The 14,303-nt window shown below is 46.5% G+C and overlaps 1 protein-coding gene and 1 long non-coding RNA gene across 5 annotated transcripts in view; one reads left to right on the top strand and one right to left on the bottom strand.

Annotated features, from left to right (window-relative positions):
* LOC309520705 overlaps positions 1–14,303 on the top strand; it is a 28,865-nt gene that overhangs the window by 8,333 nt on the left and 6,229 nt on the right. For 2 of the 3 annotated variants that reach the window (XR_014214314.1, XR_014214315.1), the window contains one exon: positions 7,583–7,753. This is a non-coding gene — a long non-coding RNA (uncharacterized lncRNA). Of the gene's footprint in view, positions 1–6,305; positions 6,414–7,582; positions 7,754–14,303 lie in introns of those variants that run through there. The other variant, XR_014214316.1, reaches the window with a different exon arrangement.
* On the bottom strand, positions 3,399–11,207 carry CTSK (cathepsin K). Of its 2 annotated transcripts, none has more exons than XM_082202465.1 (8): positions 11,021–11,207; positions 9,014–9,146; positions 8,373–8,495; positions 7,543–7,698; positions 6,581–6,799; positions 6,324–6,489; positions 5,575–5,680; positions 3,399–3,688 (listed from the first exon to the last, which is right to left on the bottom strand). In XM_082202465.1, exons 2-8 carry the CDS (start codon positions 9,143–9,145, stop codon positions 3,589–3,591), a joined length of 1,002 nt encoding a protein of 333 aa, XP_082058591.1. In that variant the 5' UTR covers position 9,146; positions 11,021–11,207; the 3' UTR covers positions 3,399–3,588. The 2 variants fall into 2 exon arrangements, with proteins under 2 accessions (XP_082058591.1, XP_082058592.1); XM_082202466.1 differs by lacking the exon at positions 11,021–11,207 and adding an exon at positions 9,666–10,260.

Below are 14,303 nucleotides of genomic sequence, written 5' to 3' on the forward strand. Positions count from 1 at the left end.
GTCATTTCCCACTAATATTTGAATTTGTAGGCAGGTGCTTTCCCCTAATGCACACAGTTTTGACTGGAGAACTGCACTGCAAAATTTGGAGATGGGCAGATTTTGGAAGACAGGTGCATCTCAGTTTGTGTACTAAGTTTGGGAAATGTGACCTAGGAAGTTCACCGATAAATGTGACCCAATCCAAATTCTTCCCCCATCCCTAATCCAAGTAAAGCAAGTAAAGTTACTAGTACTGTACAAGTAACCAGTAACAGATCTGTCCTCCCTGAGTCAATCTGTTAGGAGCAGAGGAAGCTGCCTTATACTGAATAAGACCCTTGGCACATCTAGCTCAGTGCTGTCAACACGGACTGGCAGCAGCTCCCCAGGGTTTCAGATGAGGTGTTTTCCCAGCCCTTTCTGGAGGCATGAAGGATTGAACCCAAAACCTTTGCTTGCAAACCATGCGCTCTTCCACTGAGCCATGACTCTTCCTTGGCCTTCCTTCTTCCAGTTTGATATTGGTGATGTAAACAGATGGCACAAATTTAGGATGCAGACGTCTCTCAGAAGCTGTGAGTCATGATGGCAATGTGAAGCCTCCAGGTCTAGAGGCAGCCTACCACTGAATGCCAGTTGCTGGGGAGAGACAGTGAGAGAAGGTTGTTGGCATCCAGCCACACTTGTAAGCTTTCTGGAGGCATCTGACCAGCCACTGTGAGAAGCAGGATTCTGAGTAACATATACCCACTTTGGCCTGATCCAGCCAGGCTTCCCAAGCCTATAATCACAGAATGATAGAGTCGGAAGGAATCCCTAATGGTCATCTAATCCAACCCCCTGCAGTGCAGGAATCACAGCTAAAGAAGCCAATCAGGTCAGGCAAGGAGTCAATTGGCTTTGCTGGAATGTGGAGAAGCCTTTATAAAAGATCTCTAGCCCTTCTCAAAAACCTGAAGCAGGAAGGAGTCCCTAGAATTGGGTGGGCCATGAAAATATAAATTGGCTTAATTTTAGTGTGGCATGGAGAGAGCTGGCTCATGTCAAACCCAGAGACTGTAAGAATTTGGCTTTGCTGTACAAGAAGCAGCTGGGCTGAGGGAAGAAGTGGTTTTTAATACTTGCCACACCGAAAGATTCTCTTTCGCCCACACGTATGCACTGGGGCCTGACTCTTGAGTTGAGAGCGGCCCAAGTCACTGCACTCAACAAAATTCAGCTGGTGCCCTTCCTGTAATCACCAGAAAGGAGAAGCAAAACTTGACCCAGCTGCTGCCAGTTTTCTCTTCCTGAGCTCACTGATGCTTTCTGCACCCATGCAGACAGTTCAAAGTCCTTGTTTTAACTTGCAAAGGCCTGAACAATTCAGGTCCAGGAAACCTCAGGGACCGCCTGAACCCTTATATATCCCAGCTCAATCGCCGAGATCATCTGCAGGAGTGTTGTTAGTCATCCCCCAAGTTGGCAAGGCTCATTTGACAACAAGAAGAAACCAAAGTGTCTTCTGTGCCAACTTTTAAACACCTGCTGAAAACTTTTCTATTCTGCCAGGCCTATGCAGGAAATTAAGAATATGCCATTGTACAATGGTTAATTGATGCCTGTTTTTAACTCTCTCTTTTTAAAAAACAAACAAAAAATTATTTTATGGTTTTATGTTTCATTGCTGTGAACCGCTTTGGTTTCTTTTTAAATGGCGTAGTGGTATAGAATTCTTTAAAAAAATAAATAAATAGTAAACATTTCAAAAAGCCAGGCCAAGTTGGACCAAGTCTAGAGGTTTTGCTCCCTGCAGCGAAGGACAGGATGGCATGCTTGTTTCCCACTCATGTTCAGGACTGGTACTTGAATCTCACTTAGGAGCGCAGCCCTAGGGATTTGAATATGGAACTCTGCATGAAAAGCTGGTGTTCTATCACGGAGCTACAGCCCTTCCTTTAAAAACAACAACCTCATGGTTTTGAAGAAATGGCCAGTTTGAATAGGAACTGAGAAAGTTGCCTTATGCTGAGTCAGGCAGTTTGTCCCACAAGCTCAGCGTTGTTTTCAGTGACTGGCAATAGCTTTCTGGGGTTTCAGGTGGGACATTTCCCTGGCCCCACCTAGAGATGCCGGGGATTGGACCTTCTGCATGCAAAGCAGAAGCTCTGCTACTGAGCCAATTGCTAGTAAATTCAGGACAAAAGAAAGCTCTTTGACACAAGGTATTGCTAGTTTTGGGAAATCACCCCACCCCACCTTGGTTGGTGGCCACTGGTTCACATGGCTTTTTCAAAAATCCAAAAGGTTGAGCAAATTCATGGAAATCCATGGCCAATTGCCAAGACTGAAATCAAACCTCCAAGTCCAGATGCACTATACCCCTGAAAACCAGGCAGATGGCAGATGGCAGGTGACAGCTGGTGCCTTTGTGCCCTGCTTTGGGGGCTTCCCAGGGGCACCTGGCTGACTTGAGTTGGAAATAGGATGCTAGATGGACTGGACCCCAATTCCTCTTTGTCATTATGATCCCAACTTGTAGCTGTAGCAGCGATCCAGATACATAGAAAGCCAGTGGCAGCAACTGAGTCAACCTGAGACCACTCCCCCACTCCCTCCCCGAGAGGCTGCTGCCCCCTTCAAGATTTCATTGAAGGACCACCTCTTCACCTCCAGGCCTCACACTCCTCTAGCCCTGCTGGCCAAAGCAGATAATGCACACAAAAAGCATTCATGGAGTATAAAAAGGACTCTGTTGAGACTTGCTTTGAGCAAGTCGCTTCTAGGGCTTTCTCTGGGTCCCTTAAAGTTCTGTCCTTGACCACCTTTGTTTACTTGATTGCTGGACCTTGCTGGGCTGCTTCATACCCAAAATATGACCTAGCACACCTGCTGGATCTTGCATCCTCCTGACTGTGGGCTCTACCTCACCAGGACTGGTCATTCATGGAGGACGTGGCTTGGCTCACTTGCTTGAGCGATCTACTCTGTGTGTTCCTTCCTGCTTTCTCTGCTTGAGGATGTTCTGATGCCCTGACTTGCATACACCAGGCATGTGGAACCTCAGGCTCTGATGCAGTGAGCAAACACGGCCCTTTAGCCCTCTCTATCTGGCCCTCAGGACCAAGTCACACACCCCTCATCAGCCCCTGCTTTGCATCCTCCCCTTGTAGGTTGTTGCCCTGCTGGGATGTGTCCTTACACTCTGAAAACGCTTCTCACTTGCCTGGATAAGAGAGGAATACCCAAATGTAGAGACCCTGGCTCTTTCGCGTTGGGAAAATTTTCATTCTGGGATCCAAGAATCAGCTCAATAAAAAGATCTGCATTAATCTATGCTGGATTTTGTATTGGCATTGAAGTTGAGTTAGAGAGAGAATGTGTTCCTAATATTAGCAAGTTTCCCATTTTTCTTGCAGAGGAAGAACCAAGAGACATTTTGTGTTTAAAAAAAATGAAAATGAAAGAAAGCTTTTTAATATGCTGTCACAGACAACTGCCTATATCATTGCAGCAAAACAGCTTTCACGGAAGTCCCTTGTTAGTGCTCCTTAATGTCAGCTCAGGAAGCCAGCCATTTGCTGACATGAGGGCCACTTCTGGTGTGATAGTGCATGTGTGGACTGGTCACATCTTTGGGAAGCTGGCCAGGTTGGCAATCCCGCAGGCGTTGTCCATATTCCGGGCCATCAGGATGTAGCCCTTGTTGCCCCACCCTTCCCCCCAGCTGTAGGGAGGAGAGAGAGAGAGAGAAAGAAAGAAAGAGAAAGAGTAAGAACGTGTACGAACATTCTCTGTCAGCCAACACATTAGAAAATTCAGCTAACCAGGCAGGTGAGATGTCACTTCTGTTTTGTTTCATCTGCTCTGGGTATCTATTCATTTCCTGCCTCTACTTTCAGAAGCCAAAATCGCCTGGGACCAGGAACGTTAGGAGTGTAGAATCATAGAATCATAGAGTTGGAAGAGACCACAAGGGTCATCGAGTCCAACCCCCTGCCAAGCAGGAAACACCATCAGAGCACTCCTGACATATGGCAGCAAATTCCTTGGCAGCAAATTCCACTGTTGAACAGCTCTTACTGTCAGGAAGGTCTTCCTAATGTTTAGGTGGAATCTTCTTTCTTGTAGTTTGGCTCCATTGCTCCGTGTCCGCTTCTCTGGAGCAGCAGAAAACAACCTTTCTCCCTCCTCTATGTGACATCCTTTTATATATTTGAACATGGCTATCATATCACCCCTTAACCTCCTCTTCTCCAGGCTAAACATGCCCAGCTCCCTTAGCCGTTCCTCATAAGGCATTGTTTCCAGGCCTTTGACCATTTTGGTTGCCCTCCTAGAGATGCAATTTTGATGTGCAGGAGTTGCCCATAAGTACAAAAGAGCCGGCTGCTGGATCACGCCTTTCGGGGGCCCCTCTAGTCCAGCAAGCTGTGTTCACAGCGACCGAAGGCCCCCAAGAACCTTGGAATCTAGACTAACTGCCTCTGGACCTAGCAAGCTGGAACATGTCTGGAGGAGGGATGATCAATGGTCTGGAAACCAAATCTTATGAGGAACGGCAGAGGGAGTTGGTTATGTTTAGCCTGGCTGTTATGTACTGAGTTGAATAGGATCCAAACTGTAGCAGTCTGATTGGTCCTAGAACAATAGGATTCAGAATGCAGCAGTCTGATTGGTCCTAGAACAATGCAGCAGTATGATTGGTTGGCAGGAACCACCCAATCATGTTCCAGATATAAGTGAATCCACAACCTGATTGGCTTACAGTAGAATTTCAGAATTAGCCAATCATGTGCAGCCCACTGTGTAAATAATGTATATAAAGCAGATACTTTGAGGGGACTTCCATTCATTCCTCCTCACCACTATGAGCTGAATAAAGAGCATGAAATCACTTTGCGACTCTGAGTATATTTCACTGGCTGAGAGGAGACGGGAGAGCCATCTTCAAATTTCTAAAGGGCTTCCACATCAGGAATAACTTTCTGACAGTAAGAGCTGTTTGACAGCGGAACAGACTCCCACAAAAGGTGGTGGTGGACTCTCCTTCCTTGGAGGTTTTTAAAAAGAGGTTGGGAGGCCATCTGTCATGATGTATGAACTAGCTGTGATTCCTGCACTGCAAGGGGTTGGACTAAATGAACCTTGGGGTACCTTCCAACTCCAATTTTTTATTCTATGATATCAAAAAAGCTGGATCAAGCCACTGGGAGTCCATCTAGTCCAGCAACCTGTTCTCACAGCGGTCACCCAGATCCCTGTTGGAAACCCACAAGCATCTGCCCCTGACTGTGGAAGAAACATAGGAATCTGCCTTATACTGAGGCCCTGTACACACTGTATCTTTAAAGCACATTTGAAGCACATTCTTTCACCCAAAGAATTCTGGGTACTGTAGTTTACCCCTCTCAGAGTTACAATTCCCAGCAAGTCCTTAACAAACCACAAGTCTAAATATAGAAAGGGCAAGGGGATATTCAGGCCACTGGCTGATAGATGGTGGATGTTTGTCCTCCTTCCAGCCTTGCAGTTAAAGTCTCTTAGCCACCTATTAGAGCTCCCCAAACCCACCATTCTTAGACATACTTTTAGAAAACTTCAGATATGTACCTGTTTTTAACAATCCAGTGCTTGGTGCCTTTCTGAGTCCCGTAGCCCACAGCCAGGACAGCATGGTTGATGTTGCCGCCATCGCATTGCTCGTCGTAATACACACCTAAGGAAACCAGAAGGGGCAGGGTGTGACTCAGTTTAGCCTATCGCAAACTCTGTCTGTGATTCTCAAAATGGGGTGGACAAATTAGTCAGTTGTAGTGCCTCCTTTTTCCAATCTTAAATTCAGCTGCTGCAGATCTTTCCTGCATAGCGTGTATGTGTTTTAAAATTAAAAACTCCACCTTGCAAAAAAATGCCAAAATTGTACCGTGCATTTCTCCAGTGCGGTGTGGACTAGGACCTGGAAGAGACCAGGGTTCAAATCCTTCCACTTGGCCACATGGTGGTCCCTGGGTGTGACCTTGGGCTGGCCTAACCTACTGCACAGGGTCATTGTTAAAGCTTAACAATACTAGGACAAGGAAGTCCAGGGTTAAGCATCCCCCTCAGCCAAAGGGTTGTTGTGGGGGTAAAATGAGGAGAGGGAGAACCATGTAGATGCCGCTTTAAGCTTCTTATAAATGCAGTTAATTATTAAAAATAATTGTGTAATATTTTGCCTTATACAGTTTGGCATGTCATTTCCCCAAATATTATGCCTTTCTCTATGTAAGTGCCATGAATCTATGGACGTTTATGTTGACTTTTCCCCAATCTATGCATTTTTGTTTGCCATTTTGCTGCAGTAGTCCATCCTCTCTTACCTCGGCTGTAGAACTGGAAGGAGGCCAGGCTGGCATCAATGCCCACAGCGATGGGGCCTATCCGGGCAACAGCTCTTTTCAGGGCCTTCTCGTTCCCCTCGGGAATCTCCCTGTAACCACGGCACTTGGCAGCTTTACCAGTTGGGTTATACATACAGTTTTCATCCTGCAAGGTGGATGAACAGGAGAGGGTGAATACAGAGCATGGCAGATTGTGCAGAAGAGCAGTAGAGTTTGGAGCTTAGGTTTCCCATTACCTGGCCAATATATGGGTAGGAATCGTCAGAATCAATGCCTCGGTTCTCCTTCACGTATTCAAAGGCATGGGTCATGTAGCCGCCCCCGCAGCCATCATTGTCGGTGACGCAGTCCACCAGGTTCTGTGGGCTGAGATTAAGCAGCTTGCCTGTCTTCCTCTTGAGCTGCCCCTCCAAGGCCCCCACGGAGCTGAAAGCCCAGCAGGACCCACACTGGCCCTGCCAAGAAAGAAGGGGGAATAAACTCAAAACGAGAAGCGGTTGTGATCAAAACAGCCTTTCCCCAAAACGGTGTGCTATTTGGCCTTGCTTGTGCTCCAGGGTGAATAAGTCTTCTGCATCTCTGCATTGGGTATACAGTGTGATTGGATTAGTCCATGGCTCCCAAAAACAGAATTAGCATCTATTATCATTACCACGGCTCTCAAAACACAATTCTTCTTAATTATCATTAGTATTGCTCCCCAAACAGAATTACTCTTTATCGTCATTACCATGGCTCCCAAAACACAATTCTTCTTTATTATCTTTATCATTTGGGAGTCATTATCATGGCTCCCCAAACAGGATAACAGCTATTATTATTTTGTGCTTATTATTTGTGTCTTTCCTCCCGAAAGAGCCCAGCGTGGTTCTGAAGGAGCATAAAGACACAACCACCCACACACAATAGCTAAAAAATTCTCCTCTGTGAATTTGTCTAATCCTCCTTTAAAGCCATGCGAGTTAGTGGCTATCACTACCTCTTGTGGGAGCAAATTCCAGAGTTTGACTATGCTGTGCAGTGGTGTGTGTGTGTGTGTGTGTGTGTGTGTGTGTGTGTGAAGAAGGCCCTCCTTTTGTCTAAAGTGGGATCCTTGGACCAAAGGGAAGGAGCAGACAGCATCACAAGCCATGCAGGGATGACTTAAGGCCCACCCAGCAAGAAGCTGTAAACAGAAAAGAGAGATGAGGATTTTCACCTGATTCTTGACTGGAGTAACATAGCCTTTCTTTCTGTAGTCCATTTCGTCAGGAACCCTCTTTTCCCAGTCTGGGATGTAGAGGGTGTCGTTGGTTTGTTTGCGTGAGGAAGGGACTTTGAGCCCCGTCATCTTCTGAACAACTTCTTCAGTGGTCTGGAGAAGGAAAAACAGCAAGTGAGCAAAAGGTGGATGGATGCATTTGTACTCTGTGAGTTGCATTCTTCATTTTTTCCAACTATTTATATTCTGCTTAACTCTGTAGTCTTTAAGCGGTACGCAACAGGATTACCCCCAAATGCTGTTGTTGCCCAGACAGGCTAATAACGCAACAAAGGGTGTGGGTACAAAATAACCCCAAAACCAGAACATTAGTGGTATGAAAAGTTACAGGATTTCAGCAAGAAGTTACAGGGATACGCACTGATTGGAAATGAAGCAGTGTGACCGCCTCAAACGCTTGCAGGTGCAAATAGTATTGAAATTAGGATCACGTGTCACAGCCTGGATAGTCATCATAAACATGAATCGTCATACGTGTGCTGTAAAAAGAACTTCTAGATGTGTCCCAGGTTACTAGGCTTTTCCGAAACTGGAGGCCAGGGAGACATTTATAAGGAGGTGGTGGAGGGTAACAGAAGTGAAGCCAGATTAGCAATGGAGGTAAGTGGATGTAAAAATAAGTCAGACTTTTGCATGGGGTTGGTCAGCTAAAATATTGGCAGTTACCACCATCCCCCCACCCAAGTTAAAAGGTTACCAATCTTCACTTTTGGATTATTTCGCTGCAGAGATGTCCCCAGCAAATTTCCACCACTAGCACTACCTACCATATCTCCCAGGTGGTTCATAGCCAATTCAAAAGTGTGCCTTCCCAGAGAAAATTCCAAGTTATGGGTGTTGATGTATTTAAGGTTCTTCTCCCATACAAGCCTCCGGGAGACCTCATCCATCTGTAGGTTACAAAAAGACAAAAGGTTAGTTCAAGATCTTAATGTACAGGACGGCCCTTGGTCCAGAAGCGGCCCCCAGCCAGGTTTCACCTGGACCCCTCCTGACCACCTGCTGTTCTGCAGGGAGCAGAAACGGTTTCTATTGTGTGCAAAGTGCACAATTTCAGGTAGTCCCTCTGCGTGAACAAATTGTTGCTAGCAGATCCAAGCAGTGGGGAAATGTCTCAGCAGAGAGGTAGATCTTTGTTCCTCGCAATGCTGCACCAAAAGCAGCCCATTTTGCAACAACTAGAGTTGTTCCGCAAAGATTTGAGGAGGCTTTCCAGGATTTCAAACCAGGAATCTCTCCCAGCTCTACCTAGAGATGCCAGGGATTGAACTAGGGACCTTCTGCATGCAAAACAGGTGTTCTGCCGCTGAGCTGGTGCCCTTCCTCATAACAGGCCAGCAGCTCTTGCCTTGGGAGAGAACCAGCTAGGGCCAATGCCCCTTCCCGCCTTGCTGCCCAGTCCCCCTACCTTGCCATTATATTCCTTCCTGTGGGTTTTCTTCCAGAGCTCCCACTGAGAGTCCAGCAGTCCATCAGGAGAGCCATCAGTAGCCTTGGCTATTGGCAACAGGGCAGCTAGTATGAAGGTGGTCCACAACATCCTAAAACGGGAGAAAGGAGGGCAAGGATGAGGAAGGGAGGAAAGTACCAGGTCACATACACACCGCCCATTTAAAGCACATGGCTTCCCCCAAATAATCCTGCAGACTGTAGTGTAGCCCTCACAGTGCTGCAATCCCCAGCACCTGGAACAAACATCTGTTCCCAGGATCCTTTGCAGGAAGCCACACACTTTTAATGGATGCTGGATCTGATTTGGGAGTAAGGATGCACAGGATCAAACCCAGCCAGCCACCCAGGAAGCTCAGAGTGGGACCTCTGGCCAGTCCTCATCTGCCAATCTGACTGACCTCACTGGGTCATTGTAAGGTATAACACGAGGAGGGGTGTTGACTGGGTAAAACCACGTATGCTTGTCCTGAGCTCTTTGACGGAAAGGCCAGCTCTTTAGATTGGTAAAGTTTGCTGAGTTCAAAAAGAATTGAGCTGGTCTTGGTAAGTTTGGGGTCCCCCCTCATTCTGCCGGGTGGGGCGTTGGACTGCTGCCTCCCAAAACCTACCTGGACGGCACTTCTGCTGAAAACAAGTTATTTTTCTGTCTTCTACAGCCCCTTCCCCCCTCTCTCTCCCCAAAACCCGTCCTTTGAAAGGACTAGGAAGATAAAAGAGTCACGTGCAGCGCCACAGCTGGTTCCCATTAATACACTAAACAGCGCCATACGTCATCACTTTCAGCAAAACCAAGATCTGGTTACCTTTGTTCAGCTCCGTAGGGAGTAAAAAAAAATAAACCGAAAAACTGGGGCAAGCTAAATCTCAGTGGAACCCTGTAGGTTCAGGGCTTCAGACAGGAGCCTTTCACAGCCCTTCCTAGAGATAGCACTGGGGCTCTAAAGGGGATCTTTCAGAGGATATTTATTCCTCCCACCCCCCAAAATAAAGTAAGATTCTAGTCCACATGGTTCTGAAGAAAGGGCTGATTTAAAGAGGAACGTAAGAAGTAGCTGTCTTATCCTGAGTCGGGCCACTGGGTCTATCTAGCTCAGTGCTGTTGACGCTTGGCTGGCAGCAAATCTCCAGGTTGCCAGAGAGGGAGTCCCTCGGCAACATCTGCAGAGGACCAAAGGTCCCCCCATTACATGCCTGATTTAGATGACTGACAAACCACCGCAAGGCTGTAGCTGTGATGGCCCTCCAGATGATGCAGGTCTAGATTACCATCGCTGACCATCAGTGACATTGGTTAGGGTTGATGGGAGGTTTGAGCCTTAAGAAGGTTTGAGCCTTAATAAGGGATGAAGGGATCATAGATCATAGGATCATAGAGTTTTCCCCAACCACTTCCCACCCTAGAAGGGTCGTCCAGTTGATGGAGAAGACATCTTTGATTTGGCCCATGTTTCAATGCAAACCCACATAATTTGTGCTTCTCTCAAAACAACACGTAAACTGAAACACAGCCATCCTTCAAAATTCACCGCTCTCCAGATTTTGCAGTGCATTTCTCTGATGCTCAGTCGGTTAGAGCATGGTGTGGATAATGCCCAGTTTGCAGGTTCCGTCTCCATAAGGGACAGCTGCATATTCCTGCACTGCAGCAGGTTGGACTAGATAATCCTCACAGTCCTTTACGATTCTGATATGCAACCCCAATCTCCCAAATGAGTATAAGAATTCATATGAATAAAAATGCAGCTTAGTGAAAACTGCAACCAAATATATTATGTTAAATTCCCTACAAACAATGTGCATATTAGGCAAAAAATTGCATGCAAAAAGATGTTTATCAGTTGAAATACATGCTAAAATGCATTTTTTAAAAATAAATAAATCATGAAATGATGCAGAGGACTGAAAAAAGCAGAAACCGAAATTGGTAGACCAGTCACCCACTCTCTTCTACAGCTGTCCTTACCTGAGTTAAAACTCAGCCACCGAAGTTCTCTTGCAAGGGCAGGTCTGCGGGGCAGAAGTTACTTTTTAAAATACCCAAAGATTGCAACTGAGTGGACGAATGCCCGCGGGCTGCTTGGCTTTATGCTGAGCTGGTTTTGAGGAAGTCTAGCCAGGCGGTGGAAAATCTGGGCTGTTTGTCTCAGGCAAAGTTTACTCAGGATTGCAGACTGACCCGTGGTGAGAGAACGAGGGGGGCTGGGAGTGGGGAGGCCTGGTTGCGGGAAGAGGATCAACTTCCTCACATGATCCTTTGGCAAAGATCGCATCACTTTTCCAGCTGGCTCAGGCGGAACTTCAGCTCTGACGGGAAGTGGGTGGGAAAAACAGTTTCCAATCCGGTGCTACTCCTGCTCAGAGGAGAGGGATATGGATCTACTCTGAGTAGAGCTTAGTTAGCTGTAACCTAATAAAGAATAAGTAACAAATTTGCTAGGTACTTTCAAAACATTAAACGAGCTTCGCAAATAACACAAACCCCATTTTGCAAAAGGAACAGTAGAAAGTCCTTCTTCATGCAGCACATAGTTAAACTGTGAAACTTAGGAGGCAATGATGGCCACCAACCTAGATTGCTTTTAAAGAAGATTAGACAAATTATTATTATTATATATTTATTATTGCTGTTTAATTAATGTGCATACCACCCTTCATCTGAAGATTGCAGGGCAGTTCAGAACAACAAAATACAAAATGAGAATACAAAATACATAAAAAAACAAAAACAGACCGAGAACGCTCCCTCCCAGAAACACATTTTAAAAGCTATAGAATGTTTAATCAGCCAAATGCCTGGTTGAAGTGAAATGATTCTGCCTGGTGCCTAAAGATATGTAATGAAGGTGCCAGGTGAGCCTCCCTGGGGAGAGCATTTCACAAAAGGGGAGCCACTGTAGAAAAGGCCTGTTCTTGTGTTTCCACCTTCCAGATCTCTCTTGGAGGAGGGCCTCTGATGATGATCACAGGGTCTGGGTAGGTTCATATGGGGAGAGGTGGTCCACCTAGAGTTATTGCGGTCCCAAGCCGTTTCAGACTTTATTGGTCAACACCAGCATTTTGAGTTGGGCCTGGAAACTGATTGGCTACCAGTGTAGTCGGGCTAGGATTGTTGTAATATGCTCAAACCACCTTGCTACAGTGAACAACCTGGCCACTGAATTCTGTACCAGCCGACGTTTCTGAACCGTCTTCAGAGGCGGTTCACATTTAGTAGGTGACTGGAGTGGATAGGGGCACAGCTGGGCCATCAACCCAGGCTGATGGAAGGAACTCGTTGTCACCGAGGCCGCCTGAGTCTCAGGTGACAGCAGTGGATCCAGAAGAACCCCCAAGCTGCATCCCTACTCCTTCAGAGGGAGTGTGACCCCATCAAGAGCGGGCCACCTCCCATTCATCCAGTCTAGGGAGTCACCCACCAAAAGTGCCTCTGTCTTATAATAGTAATAATAATAATAAATTTTATTTATATCCCGTCCTCCCCGGCCGAAGCCGGGCTCAGGGCAACTAACAACAGTAAAATAGTACAATAAAATTGAACTCCAGTTTGTTGGCTCTCATCCAGTCCAGCACCAAGGCAAGACACTGGTCCAGCACATCCACAGCCTCGCCTGCAGATGTAAATGACAAGCAGAGCTGAGTGTCATATTGCTGACAATGTGCTCCAAAACTCTGGATAACCCCACTCAGTGGTTTCATGTAGGTGTTAAACAGCATAGAAGATAAAATTAACGGAGGAGAAGACTTCTGATGGCTGCTAGTCATGATGGCTATGCTCTGCTTCCATAGTTGGAGGCAGCAATACAGTGGTGCCTCGCAAGACGAAAAGAATCTGTTCTGTGATTCTCTTCGTCTAGCGGTTTTTTCGTCTTGCGAAGCAAGCCCATTGACGGATTAGCGGATTAGCGCTATTAGCGGCTTTTAGCGGCTTATCTGCTGATCGGATCAGCTGATAAGCGGCTTAGCGGCTTAGAAAGAGGGGGGGAGGAGAAAAAACCAGCAGGAACTTGCAAGACATTGTCGTCTTGCGAAGCAAGCCCATAGGAAATTCTTTTGCGAAGCACCTCCAAAACGGAAAACTCTTTCGTCTAGCGAGTTTTCCGTCTTGCGAGGCATTCGTCTTGCGGGGCACCACTGTACTTCTGAATACCAGTTGCTGGAAACCACAGGAGGGGAGACGGTACTTAAGCTCAGGTCCCACTAGTGGGTTTCCTTTAAGAATTGGGTTGGTCACTGTGAGAACAGAATGCTGGACTAGATGGGACATTGGCCTGATCCAGCAGGCTAGTCTCATGTTCTTAACAAAATATAGCAAGGCATCAAAGCAACACCATTTCCCAGGATTGTGCTCATTTTTCATGGAATTGGGGGAAAAACTGTTTTGAGAACATACCATTTGGAAAAAACTATACTCAGGCAGCTGGGGAGTGGTGGGTGGGCAGGGGGAAGAGGTAAAACATCTGTCTGGGCTTGTTTTGACCCAATACAAATCTTTGATATGCAGTCCCTCAGAGCCAGTGTGGTGCTGTAGTTAGAGTGTTAGGCTGGGGGGACCTGAGAAATCCAGGGTTCAACTCCCCACTCAGCCACAAAACTCTTACAGGGTGACCGTGGGCCAGTCTCACAGTCTAGGCTACTTCGCAGTGTTGTTGTGAGGATGAAATGGGGAGAGGGAGAAAGAGCCACAGACCCTGCCTCCAGCTCCTTGGAGGAAAGACGGGATATAAACATAAGAATAAAGAAATGAAATAAGGCTTGCTTGCCCCAGAGTATCATGGCCTCGTACGACACAACCCACACACCTTTATTTGAGTTTCTGCCATTTAGCATAGCGGCATTGTGAGGATCTATCTTGCATTTTCCTTCTCGAATATTTCTGCAAGCTGCCTTCGATTGTTCAGAGTGTTCAGAGCTGCAGAGATAGAAGAGTAGAATCTCAATCAAGGCTGTTTCTCCTGGCTTTGAAAAGGAGATTTTGGAATTGATTTGGAGCTGGTTTTGTTATTTCCCACCCCCATCCCTTCCAAATTCTGGGTTGGGCAGGCACAGGGCACCAAAACCTACAGCAGCAGGAATGCGATGAGCAGTTGACCTTGAGCTCACTTTGATTTGCTAAACATTGTCATAAGTCAATGCCTGTGCATGTGTGTATATGTATGAATAACAGGGAATTTCCAGCTGGAGATTCGTAAGGCCCCACATGACACAGAGAAGGCAAGAGTCACATCTAGCAACACAAAATGTTCTGG

The sequence above is a fragment of the Podarcis vaucheri genome (genome assembly GCF_965113315.1).
Source record: "Podarcis vaucheri genome assembly, chromosome: 16".
NCBI classification, from domain to species: domain Eukaryota; kingdom Metazoa; phylum Chordata; class Lepidosauria; order Squamata; family Lacertidae; genus Podarcis; species Podarcis vaucheri.

Bases quoted from the DNA above. Each gene is read 5' to 3' on its own strand.
- CTSK (XM_082202465.1), bottom strand. From the start codon at position 9,145: ATGTTGTGGACCACCTTCATACTAGCTGCCCTGTTGCCAATAGCCAAG. The intron at 8,496-9,013 runs GTAGGGGGACTG...TGTAACCTACAG, and splicing joins GGAAGGAATATAATGGCAAG to ATGGATGAGGTCTCCCGGAG. The intron at 7,699-8,372 runs GTAGGTAGTGCT...TTCCTTCTCCAG, and splicing joins TGAACCACCTGGGAGATATG to ACCACTGAAGAAGTTGTTCA.